We start from the raw sequence: 21,062 nt of genomic DNA, 5'->3' as shown, positions 1-21,062 counted from the left end.
GGCTAATTAGCCTGGTAACGTGACTAAAATAAGTACTCATTTAATTTGAAACTTCTTCTACATAACACATAATTCAGTTGAATATTTTTGAAATTTACTTACATTGTTGGAGAACTAGGAAGCAGCAGCGCTTACAGACTATTACTTCAAAACACTCACACAATACTCCTGTCATATACTCCTATTAAAAATGGGCCGGTATTGTAATATTTTACTTGAGTTCCACAGCGGCAGTCTGTTTCTAACAAAGAAAGCATGAATTTGCCTTAATGCACAGTTCAGATATGTGAAAAGATGGCAACTGAAGCCTATTTCACCTTCCCATCTCATGCTATTATTTCTGTCTTTACAAAATCTGAATTCCTACCTTACCATGGTTATTTTCTCAAGTCACAAAAGATCCAGAGATTAAGAACTATTTTCAGAAGCTTGGCCACTTGGAGACTTCTTCCTCTGGAAAGCTAGAAACTACTGATTCCATGAGGATGGTGGTTTCAGTAACAAAGCCAGTGAGTTCATATCACACTTAAAGTAGCACAATATACTCAGCATTTCTAAAACTAGATTTTATAAAACATCTAACAATCTTCAATAGGATGTGAATTAGTTCTCCATGAGAGGTTATGTTCAAGTATACTTAGGGACTCTGCTGCTCAAGTATACTTAGGTACTCAGTTAAGAAGCAAAATAAGACACTACATATTAGAAGGTTCCTCCTCTAACAGTGGACACATTAAGTACAAAATGACATTTATTTATTAATTAATGGTGCAACCACTTTTGATATATAAAATGCAGTTAAAATATTTTCATAGCTATTATTATCATAGCTAATAACAATGTAAGCATCTTTAAGCAAACCTCGTTTTAGCAGCTAGCTGAGAGAAACATATTAGTATATATTTTTCTTACTTTAGAAACAATTTTTACTTTTGAATAATCTTTTTGAAGGTAAGCTCTATATTAGTACCTGTCCCTGCAGAAAGAATACCTGCGATTTTCAGTAACAATAAAAACACAGACTTCCTCAGAAAGACCCTGAACTCTCATTTTCAAAGCCACATTATACCTTGTTATTAAGGATCAGTATTTTTTATTTTTTTTAAACATAGTATCTTCTTTGAAAAAATAATTTGAAATGTTCTATTCTAAACCCAAGTTCAATCCAAGTAAATAGTCTTTGTCATGAAAAAAAGACATACACAGAGACTCTCAATCACATAAAACCTGCTTTTATGCGTAATAGCAGTGGTGTCTGACTACTACTCTTTGATAAATTCTGAATATTCCTCTCCAACGTATCAATTTCAATAAAGGATCATTATGAAGTATCAGATAATTCATACATAAGATCTGCCTTAATACCCATGTGCAGATTTCAAATAAGTCTATTTTTTCTGTTTGTATCTGACTCCTATGAGCCAGTGTCTAATTCTAGGTTACTGCTGTGTTATATTTATGCTTCAGTTTTGCTATTTACACTATATTTTTTATTTTTTGTAAAGGTAAAAGTACCTTTCATATTCAAAGAGCAATCCTCTAAAAAAAAGCTCCAACAACACACTAAAAAAAAAAAAACCCAACAAAATTAAGAGTCTTTCTGACTTCTGATCCTCCAGTCAGACAGTGAATCCACTCATTTGTATGTTGTAATAAACTAAATCCAGTTCTATCCACTTACAAGATTGGTACTATATAAGCACATTGCCCACAGTTGTGTTATGCTTGCAAGGGAGAGAATCTGTGAACTCTAAAATTTCCATGGACGAATCAAACATACTGGAAGAACTGATGAAACCCATATACATGTGTGCAAGTATAATTTTAATAAAAATTCTAATTCCAGCAGGATTAAAATCACTGTACACATAAAATTTCACTTTCAAACTTGAAACCCAGATTAAAATTTTCTTAAAATCTCTCCTCAGAATCATCAGGATCTGTTTGAAAACATTAGGGGTTTTCTCAAGCCCACGGTGCACTACCACCAACAGTATTTGTAATTCACATAAAGAACTAGCTGCTTTCGGTCTGCTTATAAGCATGCTTAATAGCTATCCTTTAGAGAAGACAGACCTCCAGACTGGAGTCTTATCTATAGTAAGGGTCCTTCTCTTGTCTTACAATGTTTTTTTATATATTCTCTCCTCTGCACACTCCTCTGTTTTATAGTTACAAAGTTTGCAGACACAAAGATGCAATTAGAATCCAGCCTATCGTTTAAAAACAAAATACCTAAAACTTTTGGCAGCCTGTTATGTTACACAGTTTTGCCTCTGTGACCAGGAGTGATGATAAATGTAAAGCACAGTTCCATGAAGTAGTTACAACACAGCTGATTCCATCCAAGCACTCAAGTGATTTACAGTGTAACACATGCTGCCAGTTAGGTATTTAAGCTCCTTAAAAATACCTACAAGGACACTATCAGTTTATTCTGATTCTGTTTCAGTTGCTAGCCTGGTATTATTGAGATTAGATATACCAATAAGGTAGTGTCACTTTAGCCAATTTGTGAGCTCTCTACATATATCATGTTGTGTGTTTAGAAGCTGCCTGGAAGCAGTCAGAGCAGCTATACATTTGTAGCTAGGTAATAAGTAAACACATCTACCTGTGGTTCATGGAGAGCAATAGTGTTCCAAATACTAGAAGTTTTAATAATGATGTGAAACTTGAACCAGTTTAAAAATTACATAGTGGTAGCTTAGAAATATTAGACCTCCACTTAGCGCTTGTCCTAATTTTAGTGGTTTCCCTATTGTAAAAAGTTCTCTTTTACTTCAATACAACATATCTAACCAGGAGAAAATGGTAAGATGCTGACAAATTCACAAACTCCAAATAAAGATTTTAATTCCAGTTGGACTAGTATCATATGCAATTTTAATGATAGCAGACAAAATATTTTAAGAGAGAAATATATCTTAATTAAAGATTATCTTATGGATGATATTACAGACAATATCTGCAAATATATATATATATACAATATTTAGTATATTAATTGGATCAATTATACCTTAATTACATGAGAAATAATCATTAGCCCTTGGGCATTATGCTCTGAATTGTAACCACCTATTTATTTCAAAAAGATTACTGTATGAATTGTCATCATGGAAACAATTGTTGACCCCAGTTGATCAGCTCTCCATGGGAAGTCCCACAGACTATTTAGCTTTCCTGAAACATCTTTACTTATTCTATGTTAATGAAATTGTGATGCTAGAAAAACGTACTAAATCACGTTATGTTTGGGAAAAGATTGGCATTTAAAAGAAATTTTAAAAAATTGACCACTTCAAGGACAGACAAGAATAGATGAACCATGTGGTTATGAATTTTGGGAATCTTAAAAGTACTGTGGATTCCAGAAAACACAAACATTTAAAACTATTAATAACTTTTTATAGTGTTTTTTTTCTACTTGATCAGTGTATGTGGATGCTATTACCAAGGCCAATTTATCGTCCTGACCTTCACTATGACTTTTCTCCTGCTTCTGATAGGGAAACCTGCAGAAGGAGAATGGCCAAGAGGGTTCTGTCACTAAAAATGGATGTGTTCTCTGCAGGAAACATACTATTTGAAAAAAATTAAGATGTTCATACTGACTGCTTGTCCTCAACAGTTAATTCCTTAATTTACAACTTGGAAAGTTTCTGTTGAAAGAACACCTAACCTAACATGCTGTGATTTTTAGTTCTTCTTTATACAAAAGGCAGATGTGAAAAAAGCACGCCTGAAGAATTTCTCTCCCTCAGACAAAAGACCCTATTAAGCCTCAGAGGCAGCATTTAGATTTCTAACGTATCAAGCAATTGCCTCTGCCACTTGGATAAAAACAACAAATAAAACTTTTTACTTGTTTGCATTAGAAAGAGAGTGTGTAGATGAAAATTGTTCAAGAAACATCATTATCAATATAAAATCCTGTTGTTTAAAAGAATGGGAGTAACCTGTGAGCTTATATGTGTCTTCCAGACATCCTCTTTTTTCTTCTAAAATAATGCTTCCTGATATTGCTCATCCTATGTATTTTGGTATGAAAAATCCACATACTCCAGAGAAACTGACTAATGAAGAAAATAATGACACTGTAGCAATGATCATACGTCAATTGCCTTTCAAGAACCTAACAGTAACAACTGAAAACAGTAAGAATTCTCAACCCAAGCTTGCTTTTGAATCTGGTCATAAGCGTTATCAAACGCTTTCACTGATGATAAGTGAAGGTTGTAACATCACAGCAACTTAATTTTCAGGCTAAAATGTACTGAAAAATTAGCAGTTATTAACAGTTACCCTGTCATGATTGAGATGGTATAACTTCTGCACATTTTCCCTACTTCAAAAAATCAAATCTACTGTGTATGAAGCAGCTCCCATAGCTATGAGCTGGACTAACTCCTTGAAATTTCTACCTTGATAAAACCCAATGTTGTAAATGGTATCAGCAGCCTCTTGGGAAAAACCTAACTTAAACCTCATGCTGACTCAAAATAGTTTCCACCAGGATAGGGAACAGGGGGGCATAACAATTCCGTAAACCCTGAAATCAGAACCCTTTTTGCTACAGCCAACGTTAACCATGTCAGCAGTAAAAAAACCAGACTCGCTGAACAGAGAAAAGCTTTTCCCTCTTTTCCTTCCAGTACACATCTATTTGATAACGTACCGTGTCTCAAAACTGAAACTCTGAAGATGATTTTGGACTATATATCCATTCCCGACATTTTTAACAGATAGGTACAATGCTAAACCAGAGTTTTAACTAGCTGAGTTCTAAGGCAATCCTAATGCACATAAAAACTTCAAGTTTAAAAGAACACCGTAACAAGAGAGGAGCATCTTTGGGGTTTTGATTGTGGTTCTAAAAGGGATTGTTAAATGTGAAAACCAATGTAAGCGTTCATCTCTTGCTATTGCAGACTAGTGAAACCTGCCAAAATTAGTTCATAAAAAATGGCGAAATTTACAACATTTACGTGCACTCCTGGCTCATAAACCTAAAACATCCAAAATAAAATGACAATTATAAGAGATATGCATTCCTTCTCTAAATACCCCTTGAACACGTCAAGAAGTCTTACCTTATTCTTCCATAGGTCCCTGAATTCCAGTGAGATGCTTAAAAATTAAGGTAAATTTTTCAACTCAGATCAGTATATTATTTCTCATCTTGGATATGAATATGAATATGGCAGCTTGCATTTCCATAGCATCTTGTGTGGGAAAATTTCAGAGCATTTTGTAACTAATAATATAATTATATAACTACAAATAATTTTTAAAATGTTCCAATAAGGTAGAAATTTGAGAAAACTAAGATGTAAGAGAAAATATTTGTAGAAGTGCTAACTAATTCCAATTGCTCAACCTGAGTGACTCAGATTATCCTTCCCTAACACAATGAATAACCACAGAATCATTAAATTAAAATTAGCCCCCTTGTACATGTCTCATTAAACACATCAAAAAAGGAAAATATGCCAGAATGACACACAAAACTGGAATCCACCTTTGTTAAGGGCTGAATCTTATTGTATAGCAGCCAGTTTAGAAGTATTCTAGATGGCCACTGTGGCCAGAAGAGGTATTCGCTATCTTATTGAAGAACTGGAACTGAGAAAACACAGAGAACAAGATCTGAGGTCACGGATTTTGATTGTTTCTCAAGACACAGTTACACATTTAGCATGTCTACCTAAGCAATCTCTTCATACACAGCCCTGGCCAGCAGTTGCTGCACTTGCATCACCTTTTCCATTGACCTCACACAATACTCTATGCAGTCCTCTAATAAGCAGAGTTCAGGGAACTCATCTGGCTGAAAAATTCACAGAAAGAAAGAAAGAAGGTTATGTTTCAAAAGGATTTGCTGTACCATTTGACCATGCTATAGAGGAAAAGGATGCTAATTGCACTCTAGCCCCACTCTTCAGATTCAACTACAGCCAAAGAATTCATTCTGGTTTTTGTCAGCTCTAATGCTGCCAGACTGTTTCCTTATGTTGCAAGTTGAATACCTAAGGGGAGTTGAATCAAAATACTCCAATTCTCTTCCATAACATATATAAGGCAAGAGAAGAGTTCTCTTTATCGAACAAATAAAAGTAGACCCACATCCTAGAACCCCTCTGCGCTAGTGAGCAGAGAATATACAGAAATTTCATGACCTCCTCTATCTGATCTCAAACTAGAGGAAGGTGGTTTACAGTTCCTGAACCCTTACTCATCAACAATCAGGAAAAAAAAATCTCTTCGCTTGTTTTCAGGAACAAATGTTTCATTTTTTATTTTTTACTATGTGAAATTAAATTCAACAGCACAGATCTCTGACCTCGGAAGTTCGTTAGTTATGAATGGTGAATCAAATTTCAAACAGCAGGAAACACATGAAAATATATACAGTACCAAATACTTATACAGAGCAATATAGAATGACATCAAAATTGTTTTTAATATTTAACTGGAGAAAAGCTTTAGGTTATTAACATGCATATTCATCTTTCATGCTGCTGGAGCTTCTAGCTTGCTAAGCACCTAACGTTACTGCACTGTAGAAAAGAGAAGGACTCGCAAAAGTATTTCAGTTCTTCAGTCAGCCATAAAGTACACAAGGCCTTCATTGTTGGAATGAACTAAAGAATCATGTGCTTGTAGTTTCCATAGCAAATGAAAAACTGGAAGTTAAATTCTCAACAGAGTCAGGACTTTCAAAAACACAGCTTGAAAAGGAACACAGCAGTCATGGACTTACCAGGTAAAAAGAAAGAAGAGGCTGAGAATGTTACATATCATCCTCACTCCACTCAGTAGCAGCACCTGGCACAATACCAATTCTTTTTCATGTTACAAGAAAGTATATGACTTTGCAGCCCCTATTAATATTGCAGCTGTATTCATTTGTTGGGTACTAAGGAAGCCAGAAGACCCTCTGTGCCAACCTACTTTCTTTGAGTATTGTGAACTGTTTGCTAATTATACCTGATTGGAAAACTTAAATTGTAGATATACAGGCAAAAAAAATTAGGCCATTTTGCATCCTGGGATACAAACTAATACCAAAAAATACTGAAGCTTAACTTTTAATGAGTTAATTTCTCCTAAGTCCTCTTCCCTAGTCAATAAGTCAATCATCATGAAGAATGTGGTATTTTGGTATCCCATCAAGTTCACAATAATGAACATCTGGGAGCTACTGTTTGTCCATTTCCATACATTGAGGGCAGAACTATTTTATTCAGATAAAAAGCAGCCAGGAGTTGCAGGAAAAAAACACTGCTTTTTGACTTAACAGACAAAATGCTAACATAAGTACACTAGCTATTTTGATTGCCTTGTTATCACTCACCACTGATCCTATGGAAGTCTGAAAGAAGCTAATGTTGATGAATTACTTTTAATATCAATAGTCCTGTGCATGCTTCACTGAAAAAAAAAAAAAAAGTCTTTCACATAGAAATATTTATACTGAAAAATACATTGGAAATAAAAGGCAACACAAAATATAATCCAAATGAAATATTAATGGTAAAATGATGATGATATGTTACGGTCTTATGCATTAATGCTATATCATACTGCTTTACCAGTCAATGCAAGCTCATGCTGCTTAGTAAATCTCAATATTTTTGTGACTAATACACAAATTATGGTTACCTCTAATTATGATTCTAAGCCTTCACCTTTTTCATATTGAAATGAAACTGGGAAAACAAAACTATGGAAAGTCCCCTTTCTCTAGTGACATTTTCCATTAGCTATGACCCCTGATAATTGCCATCTCTGCTTTGTGTACTGCAAGCAGTGGAACGATTCATTATTTGTTCATTCCCAAAGTAGCAATTTGACTGTCTCTAGATCCCTTTTTTCCCACATTAAAATCATTTAAGGTAGTCCGAATTTTAATATGTGTTCCCAATTCAAAATCCACCTGGTATTGATTATAGGCACACATAAAAAAAAAAAAAAGAGAGATTTTAATCTTAGTCTCAAAAGAAGCAAAAATCTTGTTTTCTAGATTTTATAGTCCATCCTTTTTCAAAAGAAAGTCCCTCTGAGGAAGTGAATCTATCTTCCAGAACATCCAGAGATGCTCCAGATCATAACCTCAATAACATCTCTTTAAATATTCCTCTCTAATTCTGCCTCTTCTAAGTGGGACAATATATCTTCCTCACAGGGTATTCCTGACTCTATTCCTGATCAAGACCAATTGTTGTTCCCTAACTTGATCTTTCAAAATATTTTTTAGGATGTTGTGTATAGCAGTATGACTAGCATATGCCTACTACCGGACTGCGCAGAGCAACTGAAAATGTTTAACTTTGCAGATGACTGCTACAATGCAGCCGCTTTTATGAAGACAAGGCTTATTCACCTGCTGAAGTTGTGCTTTTGAGATGCGAATGACAGGGGGGAACTTGTTGCCACAGGGAATGACAGGAAGCTGCCTACGACCAGTTGAGCGGGAGGAAGAGGAGTGGCTCTCAGCTGATTGACTCCTTGGTAAACCAGCCTCTTTCAGAGGGTCCGAGTGGATGGATAGATAGGCTATAGGGCTCATGGTGCGGAGGATGGGACTTGAAATTCTTGGAGTGGAGAAATGCAGCATATGACATGAGTTGAGCTGTGAGAACAACATGGCGGGGAAGAAAATAAGGTTTAAAAATCAATATTTCAATAATTCTTGTTTATGTCTTGCCTATATGCATTTTCTTAGAAGACCATATTCACAACTCCCTCACAGGCTAAATACTGATAATTTAAGAGGTATCTTAAGTGTAACCTTCACATTTTCCACCAGTTTTTAAAAATCCAGTATCAAAATCAAGCATCTTTTCTCTAGCTGGCTCCTACCTTCAGTCAGTTAGTGACAATCTAGTGCAAATTTAATAAACTAACACAGTCTGTTCCAAGGACATTGCATACACAAACTAGTTGGTTGTTGACTGGTCTTTGCAAATGCTTAGCACATCTGTGCAACACTGTTTTCTGAGATTACTATTTTAGCATATACACCCATTGGAGGCTTTACAAATGTGACTGTACAACTATGGCTATAGCATGTATATGAAGAACCACAGCTGACAGAAGTAATCAATAAGATTAGTACTAAACAGTTTTGATGAAATTTCCCAAATATGGGGTTGAACTAGGAAACACTGTCCTGGAGAACCCATGAACAACTGCTTCATCTTAACTGTATCACTCAGGCATTTAGGAAAACAAACAGACAAACAAACAAAAACCCCAGGAACTGTAAAGTCAAAGTGTTACAAACTAATAATTATGGAGAAAGTACATTTTCAAATTTGTTATTGATGATTCTAATAAACCTATAGCTTTGACATACAACTCTGAAATCAGTTGATTCTTTGCAAGACCTTTTCCAGCACTGAATAAATATCTGATGGTGACACATCTAAATACCTGTAAATGAGATTGCTATATACAGTTTGCAATTCTTTGTTCCAAGCATATTTAGACAAGATCATGAAAAGCAGAGATATGGAAGCTTTTTGCAGGCTTCATGAAGGTGACTTTCTGTTTCCTAGTATTTCCATAGTATTTGCAATTATAACCTGTATTCCCTGGAAACAGGGAGCACCTATCAAGCATTTCCGTTTCCAAGGAAAAGTATTTTCAATTGTGTCAATCCTAAAGCTTCAGTTCCCATAATGCATAGCTGTCTTTCAAGTGGGGGGTGGGGGAGGTGGGGGTGGGGAAGTATTTCCAGTGTCTCATAAAAGCAGCAACTGAGGATAGAAGGTACATGAAAATTAAAAGACTTAGAACTTGGATATAAATGGAAATTTAAGAGCGGGTTCATAATTGTACCTCAATGTACAAAAATGCTAATTTCAACAATATTTCTTAATAAAAATAAATAGATTCACACAGTCAAACCTCTTCTATAACCATGCATACATATATATATAGTATTAGGTTGTCAACCAAGTGTGACCAGAGCAAACTGTTGTCTAATTCAAACTGAAGATGAAAATAGGATTAGCTGTTACGTATTCAATTACTTCAACCCCATTATTATTTCTTTGCTGAAATATCTGCTTGACAAATTATGTTGCAAAGTTTTGTGCATGCATTGTATGGAGTTCACTGCAATTCAATACAAACACAGTAAATTAATGAGGCCATGGTTCAACACCACAGCAAGTCCAGCTTTAGGCTCTTTAGTACCAGATCAAGGAAAAGAAAACTAGAGCTGTATGATGCAAAGTGCTGCTCCAGTATAAATTCACCATTAGCCCCGATCAGTTCAAATTCTTTTGACAGATTAACTGCATACCAGCAGGTATTACAGCAAATCAGGTACCATCTGTCCTCCTGCAGTCAAAATCAACATAAAGCCACTATGAAAGCATGAAGTCAGCATATATACCCTAACACGCTCTGAATAGTTCAACAGAAACGTGACCATTTGCCCATGACTGAGCCAGATCAAACTGGTATTTGCTGGTAGCACCCAGAATCTGTATTGCAACTGGAAAACTGTTACTGATAACATGAAGATTAGTTCTCTTACATGCAGGTTTTTTTCATAATGGATAGCATAATTTACTGTAATTTTGTTATGCCTGAAACTTGCTCATCCCCAAGCCAATAACTTACACATTTCTCTCTCTCATTTTTTTAGTTCCGGTTTCCTTCCTGAACTGCTACAACCTTACATTCTTATTAGAATGTTAATGCTGTGTGAAACAGGTAAGAAATTTTATTATCATCAATTACAAAAAGTCCATGTACACAGACAATTTCAGGAAGAACATTTATCTACAAATGGAAGGACTACAGACCGGCAATTTCTTTCCTTCAAGAGAAAATAAAATGGGTCAGTGTATGGACGTTTAGTTTCTTGTATGGAAACATCCTTGCTACTACTTAGTACAATAAAGCCCGGAAAGAAATAAAGAAAGAATAGAGAAGAATCATCAAAGTAAAAATGAAAAATAAAAAAAATACATAAAACAGGAAAACTACTTTATTCATTCACCTTTGAAGTAATTGCTTGCATATTTAACAAACCTATCAGAATAAGCTCAAAGAACATAATTCATTAGACTTCCTTCTAAGTGATACTGAAGCAAGTCACTAGAAATCCATATGGGAGGTATATGCATAAGCACAACAACCATGAATACTGACATGTCCTTGAGTTTCAAGCCATTTGAAATGAGTAAATTATTTCAGAAATTATATTAAGCTATTATACTACTATAATTTCAACACCTATTATTAACCCCTTTTAGTAACACTTAAGTGATTTCATTTATGGTCCTAAACTTCCATTCTTGGATCCAAGCTTGCTCTTTGTAACTGGTGCAACATAATTAAATCAGCAGAAAAGTAAAATATGACCTTTTGCCCATTATTTGTATTGTCAAGAAAGCACTACCTAGATAAAATTACTAAAGAACACGAACATCTGATCCACAAACAAGGATTACACTCAAAGAACAGTTTCAGGTGGGTAAATGCTTTGAGGAAAAAGGAAAAGGACTCCACTAAACAGCCCGCTAAGGTCACCAGAACTCTGGAATAGAGAACTACTGTATGAAGAGGCATATATATACATTATCTCCTTATGAAGTGACTAGGGCACTCACCTATAAGAACAGCTAGGTTCCCACCTCGAGGAATATTTAAGTATCTTTTATGAAGTGGAATACCATCAACGAAGGACCGAAAGAACAACTCGCCCCCAAATATCCTCCTGGGCTTTGTTTGGCTTTCAAGGGCTAATGAAATAGATGGAAGACTACCTCAAATTACCCTCATAGTTGGAAGAGACACATTACATAGACACACTCTGCTCCCAGTTTCTAAATCAGCCAAATAATTTCTATTTTCTTTATTCCCAGTTCAGTTTATATTTCCAATTCCACATGATTCACCTTCAAAACAGCAGGTTCCTTCCTGCCATTTATCTTGCCCTCACAGCACTACTTGCCCTTCCAGGATAATATAAACCATATTCATTTCCCCCATTTTTGAGGTCATGACAAATATCGCTTACCTGCTTGCAAAGCCGAACTAAAACATAATCTCACCCCAATGTCTACTTCAACCAGTATTTCTTCCAATACATCTTATAATTAATTCACCTTGTTTATAACTATTTCTGCTCCCATGCTCAGAAGCTTTTTCCTTTCCAGATAAAAATACTGTCCATTATTTGCACTGTAGTACATTATATTTACATGACCACTACTTTCAGTTTTAAGTAAAATAGCTATTTCCCCAAAAGGAGCCAAGGTTGTATGAAGTGGTGTAGTGCATTTGCATGCAAAATTGCAAGCCATTTTTTAATGGCTTTCGAAATAAAAACACCTGATAATTAGTATTTTGTACAGAATTAAGCGTTGCTCTTGTCTGTTTTACTAAAACTAATGTTAAAATACAAAAAATGTGCAGCTGGAAACAAGTGAGCAATTTAAATTAATTTTTCACCTTTACAAGTTTCTAATCCATCAAAAACTTTCACGCAACTAGTATTTCAACTTAAATCTCAAAAATCTTCTGTTGTTTAACACAGTTCAGTATTTTCAGTCATGCAAAAAGAATCTTCTATAAACGACATAATTCAGAAAGTATGATACCTAAATATAATCTTGTATGAAAGACATGATTTTGCATTTTCCATGAGAACCTAGGTGTATTTGAAATTTTACTGTACAGTTATAGTTAATTACATTGAGCAGTTCATTTTTACCATAAAGGATATTCCACACCTTATAATAAATGAGTGCTTGGTGACAAGTTTCTTTTTCTAATGAGCTGGCTGTAACTTTCACAAAAAGTGGTGATAAGTGAGGGAGAAATACAGCCAGGTTTCTTGGCTCAAAGGAGCTTGAAAGAATTGCCCTTTATATCATAGGTGACACAGTATCTACTGAGAAAAGGGGAGAAATAAAACCAGGAGCTAATTCCCAATCACTTAACCATTAATCTCACTTCCTCCTTAGGTAAAGCCAAAGAAATCTTTGTTCAGAATCAGTGACAGAGGAGAAAAAAAGGAAACGTTCAAAAACTGTGCAAATGAGAATTCTTTAGAAAAGACGGAGAAACACAAAAAGAAGAGGATGCAATGGAAGCAAAGCAATCTGTCTTAGTGAAGAGAAAATTCTGGGAGCAAAGCAGTAGTTGCAAAATTAACTTGGATGTGAGAAGTAGCAACAATTTATAAAAGCCAACAAGTTGTCTGTATAAGAACCATTAGAAATTTCAGAAGAAACAGGAAGAAACAAAGGGAGTTCCAAAAGAAAACACTACATCAGTGATGGTGAGAGCAAGTAACTCTTTCTTTAATTTCAGCCATTTAGGCTTTTCCTGAAACACATGAGACACTGTAGCACAGTATTTTACATATTCATTGTAATTTTATGTTTATGTACTGCAAATATAATAAATATATATTTGCATGTGTATATCTCACTGATAAGGAATCACTGCATAAGGAGCTTCTTCATATACATATAAAAATATATATATATAATTATTTTATTTTTTTTAATTGAGGCCAGTTCTGTGGATCATACCTGCAGAACTAATAGCCACTTCCATGGGAGAATGTAAACACTCATGTAACAGAATATGGAAGATTATTCTTCAAGAATCAAGTTCCATATCTGACAAAACTAGGAATTTCTGCTACACTGTTGTATTTTGCTCACTGCCTTTTCCCTTACTATCTCATCACATAGTTCTGAATAAAGAGAGGTTCAATAAAACAGTGACCATTTCTCTTACCGGAGTGAGTGCTCCTTCTGCTTGAGCTTCCATAGGACTTGTAGGGGTGGCTGCAAGAAGCTGTCCAGCAGCTCCGGACAGAAGTTCCAATTTATCTGTAAGCTGTTCGGAAGCAGCAGGATGGCACTCCATGGCTAGAACAATCTCCACCCCTGAGGTTTGATTCTTGGCATGCACACTGTTTCCTGCCCAACCACCCGGCCTGAGCTGCTCTTCTGGAGGGGACTCCTCTAGAACTTGTAGTACTTCTGGCTCTTCATCTGAGGGACTTCCAGTCGTTTTGTGCCCTAACGCCTCATTTGTCCTGAAGTCCTGCAAGTCCCGTTCCTTATCTATTATCACCCATTCCTTAGAATCAACCTCCTGCCTGCAGGAGCTTAAGTTGACAGCTACAAATCCATTGCTAATAACACCATCAATGTGTTCTGGAGAACTAGCTGACACAGGCTTTGAAGCATCTGGAAGATACTCTTCATCATAGTGCCAAACATGGTCCATGCGGGCAGTCACAGGAGCAGGAATGGGTGTTTTTTGAGAAAGCGTAGGAACAGCAGCAACAGGAGTCTCTGCCGCAGCATTCAAGTCTTTCTGCATCTTCTCCAAACTTAAAAAAAGAAGTTAATATCTGATTTAGTTAAGAATTAATTAAATAATGTAAGCTACACTTGATTTTTTTCAGTAGAGGAAAACTAGGTTTATATAAAAAACTGTTGTTCTATTTTAGAACAATCTACAATGGTTGAAAGATCCACAATTTGAGACAAATAACTCATCAAGTAAAAATGGGCAGATGGTCTTAGAAATTTGCACATATTGTAAGTGTAATTATAACGTATCATATTGTACTGTAAATATAATTACCAGAAGGGAGAATAATGAGTGGATACCAACTCAATGGTGAGGCTGCCACCAGATGTCCACTGTACTTAATTTACACTACAAAGCAGAGCCTCAAAGCAGAACAGAAGAAAACAGATGTCTCCAGCAGCAGTAGTAGATGCTTTCAAGAAGAATGTTATTATTTTGATTGATTCCTTATTTATGCTTTGCATAACTTGCTTCATCAAACAAATTCAAATTCCTAACCCTGCTATGACATATTTAGAAGGATTTTGCCACTGTCAGCATCTCAGCTGCCTTATACTGTCCCCACACAGTCCCTGCCTTTCAGTCAGATTTCACTGTATTCTACCTCCCTTATTCTTTCTACACATAGGCAAATTGATTGAATCTGTTCTCAAACATCTGTCTCTTCTCTACCTTCAAATTCCATTTTAAGACCTCTGCCTTCTATCAAGATTTTTTTTTTATGTTGGTGCAACAACTTTGGGCATAACCGAACCTGCTGTATGTACATAGGTTTCTAACTTTACTTCATAACTTCACTTCTTGTAAACTGTCCTTCTCATGTCATATAATCTAACCCCATGTTACCTCTGTTGAGCACCTGATGTCATCATTCTTATTTAGGATGAGTTGTACTGACTGTCGAGAGTACCCCACTGAAGAAAAACATCAGGGTTACACCAGCAGGTCTTGAAATAAAAAATTCTCAGGTGTGGAAGTCCGACTTTAACTGTATATTAGTGCTAATTTTTTTTTTAAAAAGCTGCCAAGTGGTGAAATCCATTAATTGAGCAATATTAGAAACATAGTAAATACTTTACTGTAGCTTGCATAAGGATAACTCAGCAGCACCATTCCTGGTTTTCTCATCACAGAGGAAAGATGATAGTATCTTAACTACATATCCTGAAAAGATCTAAGCATAAGAATAAAATAATTTCTTTACCAGGTCTCAAGAAATTTATCAGTGTCTGGCTTTGACTCCAATGTCAGACGCTTCTCCAGTTCAAAGCTGTGAATTGAACGTAACTTCCGCACCAGCGGGACATCTCTGTCTAGCTGGGTGGTCTCTGAGCGAACACGAATTGGAGAACCGAGACTCGGTGCATTCAGCATTCCATTCACTGGCCCATGGCTGTTTTCTTCCTCTGTGGCAGCCTGTGCAAAAAGTAAAGTAAAAATGTAACTCACTAGGAGCAGCAAAACAGAGGAAGACAAGGTACTACATGGTGAATACCATCCAGGCTTTTAGCCTGTGATAAGCCAATTTGTATTTGGAATGGTCCTTAAGTTCATGCCATCGTTAAGGCAGTTCAGGTATGCTTTTCAGCACATACCTACAACAGATAAAATATTAGTAATATACTAGTTCTGGGTAGGTCTGAGAACAGGAGTCTAAAAAACCCAGTAATACACTTAAATTTACTCTGATATTTCACACCCATCTCTGAAATTTTCTTCATTAATAGTCTGAAACCTGGCACCTGGTAACATCTTCAGTCTGCTTTACAGTCAAGTGCTCTTATCAAAGAGGTTAGCTTCCAAGCTGTCTTTATGATTCTCTGGAACATATAATACTGTTACACATTAAATCTACTAGGTATTTCTGTGATTTAGAACTAGGTTTTAGTCCAACCACATTCCATCTTGTATACTAACTGGACACGATTTAGAGCTGGAAAATCAGGATTATCCTTAGTTTCAACAGGTGTAACTAATAGAAATTGCCTTTGTTTAAATCAGAACAATCTCCTTTCTCCCTCTTTGGTAAAAAACCAAACAAGTAAGCACATTTGAAAATAGGCACCATGCCTTAGTCTTTCCCACAACATTTTTTTTTTCTAGTAAACAAGAGGTAGCAACCTCAAAACTAGACAGCTCTCCTAGCTAAAGAACATTTCAGTACTAATGCGTCTTCATGTTCAAAACATTTTTATATCAAGAAACAGGGCTACATTTGTCCGAGTATGAAATATTGTGACTGTAAGCAAGAAAGATGGGAACCACTTCTCAGAGACCACTTTTCAAAATTAAGCAGTATTCCCTTCTAAAGACTAGCCCATGAACCTCTTTGGATCAGTACAAAACTATCCCATCTTATGGAGACAAAAACACCAAGTGAATTAAATGGATACTGCCAATCACACTGCCAATCTGTCGACTGAAGAATAACATAAAACTGGGTTTTGTGTATTCAGTGTCTAACTTCTACACATGCAAGATGCAGGAAATTTGCTTCGGTTTCAATCAGTGAGCAAGAATCAAAGTCACGTCTGAAGAACATGAGTATGAATAAACCACAAAGAATCTCAAATTATCAGCTATCTACTATTCATCATAAAGACCTGATAAAATGACACAAGGCCCAAAAGCTTTTCTGCTCGTTCCAGTATATAAATTGCTCTAATAAAATGTCTTAGCTCTACCATGAATCCTGTTTTCTTAGACCATTCTGGCTAGTCAATATTAGTAAGACTGCATTATTAATTATATCTTATGTGCACTGTGAGGACAGGAAACTGTTCAAAGCTGGTCTTCACAATGCAGATTTGTAAGTACCTTACAGATGCCTAGTTTTATTTTGTTTCTGTTTGCATCCATTTCTTCCCAAACATCTTTTTCCTGAGGACGCTGATGCCCAGGGGATCCAGGTAGTTTCTCTGGTGATACACCAGCTGGAATACCATTCTCTCCATCACTGAGCTGTTCATCAGGAAACACTTCATCTGTGTTTTCTCGCAGCAAATCTCCTGGGATAGGAGTGGCATTGGCAATTCTACAAAAGTAGTTTAAAAAAAAAAAAAATTGGAAAGGTAAAAATTTCAAGACTTTATGTTTCTTAAAATTATTTTCTACTCTATTGAAAGAAACAAACAAAAAATTACAAGAAAAAGCATGCTTCTGTAGGAAACAATCTTGTAAATTATTTAATATAAAAAATTCTACTTCTTGGCTTTCACAAGTTATGTTTCTTTAATTTAGGCACATAAAAAAAGGTGTAAATCGAAAAAACAATTACTTAAAACCTGTTTTTTTGAATGTTTTCAAAGGACCTCTTAGAAAATTTGTTAGAGATCATGTCCAGGCTCAACTTCACTCCTGACTCTTCTACCTATATTTTTCTATTCAAAAAAATTAATGGCATCTTTCATAATATAGTTTCCTTTTCCCCAACATCTGGTAGAATAACAAAACATATGCATGAAGAAGAGAGATCACTCAGCAAACTAAACGCAGTTCTAATCACTATTCTTATCGAAGTGCTATTTTGTCCCATTACTGATAATCAAAACATAAGCATAACGCTAACAAGACATTACATTTTAATTAAAGTTCTGTAGTCCCATTGACTTGGGGCTAAATAGGGCTATGTCTTAGCTCAGTATCTGAAACTGAAGTAATGCTATTCCTAAAAAGTGAAAGATCAGGTCAATTAAAAGTCATTCCTTTACAGGCATTTTTCAGCCTCACTACACTGTCAAAACCCCCAAGGCACAAACTTTGTGACACTTAGATAAAAAGTTGATCTACTTAAGGCCTAGAACAGGCACAAAGTCTTCCTCCTCACCCATAAACACCTCTTATATTCTCTCTGTACTCCTGAGATGAGTATGGGTATTATTAAACATCACAGCTTGTCCAAGTTAATTACAGAAGGTCCCAATGATCACATTAAAAATTATTTTAGACATGACCAAAATCTATTTCCAAATTTCCTATAAAGATCCATTCATTTTTCAATGTTATAAGGAAATTGCAACTAGTAGTTTATTCCAAGCTTACAGAAAGCAATGGGTTTAATTCCAGGCAGTTAAACTCAGGACACATCATTTAGTTTCACAAAATATGATTTAGCAAAGGATGGACTAGCAAATTTACATGCTGAGCTACTATTTTTTATAGCTATAAATTTAGGACTGCAGTGCTTATCTTTCAGGATAGTAAAACCAGGAACCCTAAAAAGGAAAATACTTCAAATGCTCCCAAACCTCCATTCCTCTATTTATTCAACATCCTGCAGAAAAACCCTAAATTATGGAGATAATTCCCCTTTGTACTCTGCAGCTGTTTCTTTAAGTGACCACAATGTGCATACATACCCAATTGCAGCCGGAGTAAGACGAGTATGTAACTGAGGTGTGGTTGAAGTTGTTGTTGTTGTCAGAGAGCCATCGGTTCCACTCTTCTCCCAGTCAAAAGGGTCACTTTCAATAACCCCAAACGTTTTCATGCTGTTGTCAAACACAGACATGAGAAGCTAAAAATGAAGAAAAGAAATTAATAAGCTTCATTTTTGTCTAAGAGACCAAGCAATTAAGAAATGTCCTCCTGTAATATTTTAACACGTCTCTTCTTTAAGATTTTGACTGACAACAATTCTCAAAAAAAAGGACACCATTTTTTTTATTAACCAGGTCTCACTTTCCAAGGTTTCAAAGTCAAGATATGCAAAATTCTGTTTTATTAAAAAAAACCACCAAAACCAAACGCATCTGTGTTTTTCTAAGAGAGGCAAAGATACACCATAGGCTTCTATAAAAAGACAGAAAGACACACACACACACACACACACACAGAGAGGCATGACTACATTCCTGCAGAATAGAATCCAATGGCTCTCCAGCAGAGGAAGATAAAAGAGTACATTAGGTGATGCCATTAGAAAACAAGGAAATGAATGAGTATATAGGGAAGGCTACTGCTTTGCCAATTCATACATTTCTGTCATTTAGAACCATGTATCATTTACTTTATCTAATGCTGACATTCATCCCACAGAAATGTCACAATGGAAGGTTTCCACCTTAATTTTATGCTACAAAAAATCATCTAGAACAAATTGTGTCCATGACAGAAAGAAATTGCATCTACTTTCCTCTCCCTGTAAAAAAACTTTGTCTCATTCTAGTCACTGGTGGGAAGGCTGTGTCCATATCACATCATCTCTTACTCTAACATTTCTAAAAAAATATTTTTTTTTCCCCCAAAGTTAAAACCCTAGTTTTCATTCTTTCTTCCTGTCTAGGATGCAGAAAATTTTTCTCTGGCCTCCTTTAAGAACACATAACCTTTGGCAACTTAAAATGGATGGGAAGTTTGGATCTTTTTTCTTGTATAAAGTGGTCGTATCCATTTTATCCTTACTCTCAAGAACCTTTGGTGTGCCATCTATCCCAGTCAGTTCTGGAATGCTACTGAACTGCACAAAGCCATAGTTCACTCTCTGTCCCATATGTACTCTCCCTTATTCTCCTCTTCCTGTAAACCATAAGCAGTCCCTCTGAAGTAATTTTTAAGGTCATTCTCCTTTAAATCTTTTCTACAATTTCTGCTATAATGCAAATACAAATTCAAATGCTTAATGATGTCAGGAGGGTGAGGCAATGTGTGCATAAATACCTGAATAAAATAAACATATCTGACATTGCCAAATCAAGTGTGGATTCTGGGCCTATGTCATGAACTTTTTAGACTGTAAACTCTTCAAAGCAGGGCTCTTGACCATATACATTCTTGTTCAGTGCCTAACCATAAATAGAATGATATGTACTGAAGGTATGAACAGCACTGCTACAACAAATACTAGTTAAGAAGGACCAGAGCTTAAATGACCATGGAAAGTAAAGCACTCTCACCACTCTAAATAAAACCACCCTACTCTGGTCTAAAGCACACGAGCAAGACCATGTCAGAAGGCACGTTCCAGGACCAACCAGAGGACTGTAAATTACTGGGCTGTCTCTATCATGGAGAAACTCTGTCCTGGTATCACGTCAAACCCTGAGTGCACATGTTGTGTTAGATACAAGTTGACCACAGAAGAAGGTTTTGCAAAAATATGCCTGGGTATATATTTTATCATTAAGGATATATAACATAAATAAAACATATTTATCCAGTCTACAATCAAGGTTTTTCTATGCAACATCAAAATTTCTGCAATCAGTAATTTTTACCATAGAAGAAAAAAATAAATCCAATTCATCTTTATAACTAGGCACACAGAACACTCAAAACTTTCTTAATCATTTTCCTCACTTAATTGTAAATTATAGGATAAGTTCAATTGAAATTTGTAGTAGAAAAGGAAAAAAAATCAAGGTATTTATTTTTCAGGAATGCTGAACACTTTCTGTATGTAATAAGATATTTTTTCATTCAAATTTTTCACAAAAATTATTTGATTTATTGTTTTTTTACGAAGTAAAAAAAAAGTTTACTTGCTTACCAAGTAAAGCACAGGAATCATTCTTATCAAAGTTACAATTCCAGAATTAGTCAGAATTATTTATTTATTCAGTTGAACCAATTCAGCTTGCACACTAGCAGAAAACCATTCCTTCTGGTTTTGCTGAGTTAGTGAGTTAACAAATGCACAGAGGCAGACAGGTAATGCAAGTGGGAAGCTGACAGGAATGTATGTTTCTGGGAGCCAG

The 21,062-nt window shown here is 35.6% G+C and overlaps 1 protein-coding gene across 3 annotated transcripts in view; it reads right to left on the bottom strand.

Moving 5' to 3' along the window:
• TTBK2 (tau tubulin kinase 2) overlaps window positions 1-21,062 on the bottom strand; it is a 99,769-nt gene that overhangs the window by 16,500 nt on the left and 62,207 nt on the right. For 2 of the 3 annotated variants that reach the window (XM_049825914.1, XM_049825915.1), the window contains exons 10-14: window positions 18,726-18,883; window positions 17,185-17,401; window positions 15,572-15,783; window positions 13,780-14,383; window positions 8,390-8,638 (exon numbers count right to left, since the gene is read on the bottom strand). In XM_049825914.1, coding sequence (XP_049681871.1) covers window positions 8,390-8,638; window positions 13,780-14,383; window positions 15,572-15,783; window positions 17,185-17,401; window positions 18,726-18,883 — 1,440 coding nt within the window. The remainder of the gene's footprint in view (window positions 1-8,389; window positions 8,639-13,779; window positions 14,384-15,571; window positions 15,784-17,184; window positions 17,402-18,725; window positions 18,884-21,062) is intronic. The other variant, XM_049825916.1, reaches the window with a different exon arrangement.

This window comes from Accipiter gentilis, chromosome 22, assembly GCF_929443795.1.
Source record: "Accipiter gentilis chromosome 22, bAccGen1.1, whole genome shotgun sequence".
NCBI lineage: Eukaryota > Metazoa > Chordata > Aves > Accipitriformes > Accipitridae > Astur > Astur gentilis.
This window is presented reverse-complemented; position numbering and strand designations above follow the sequence as displayed.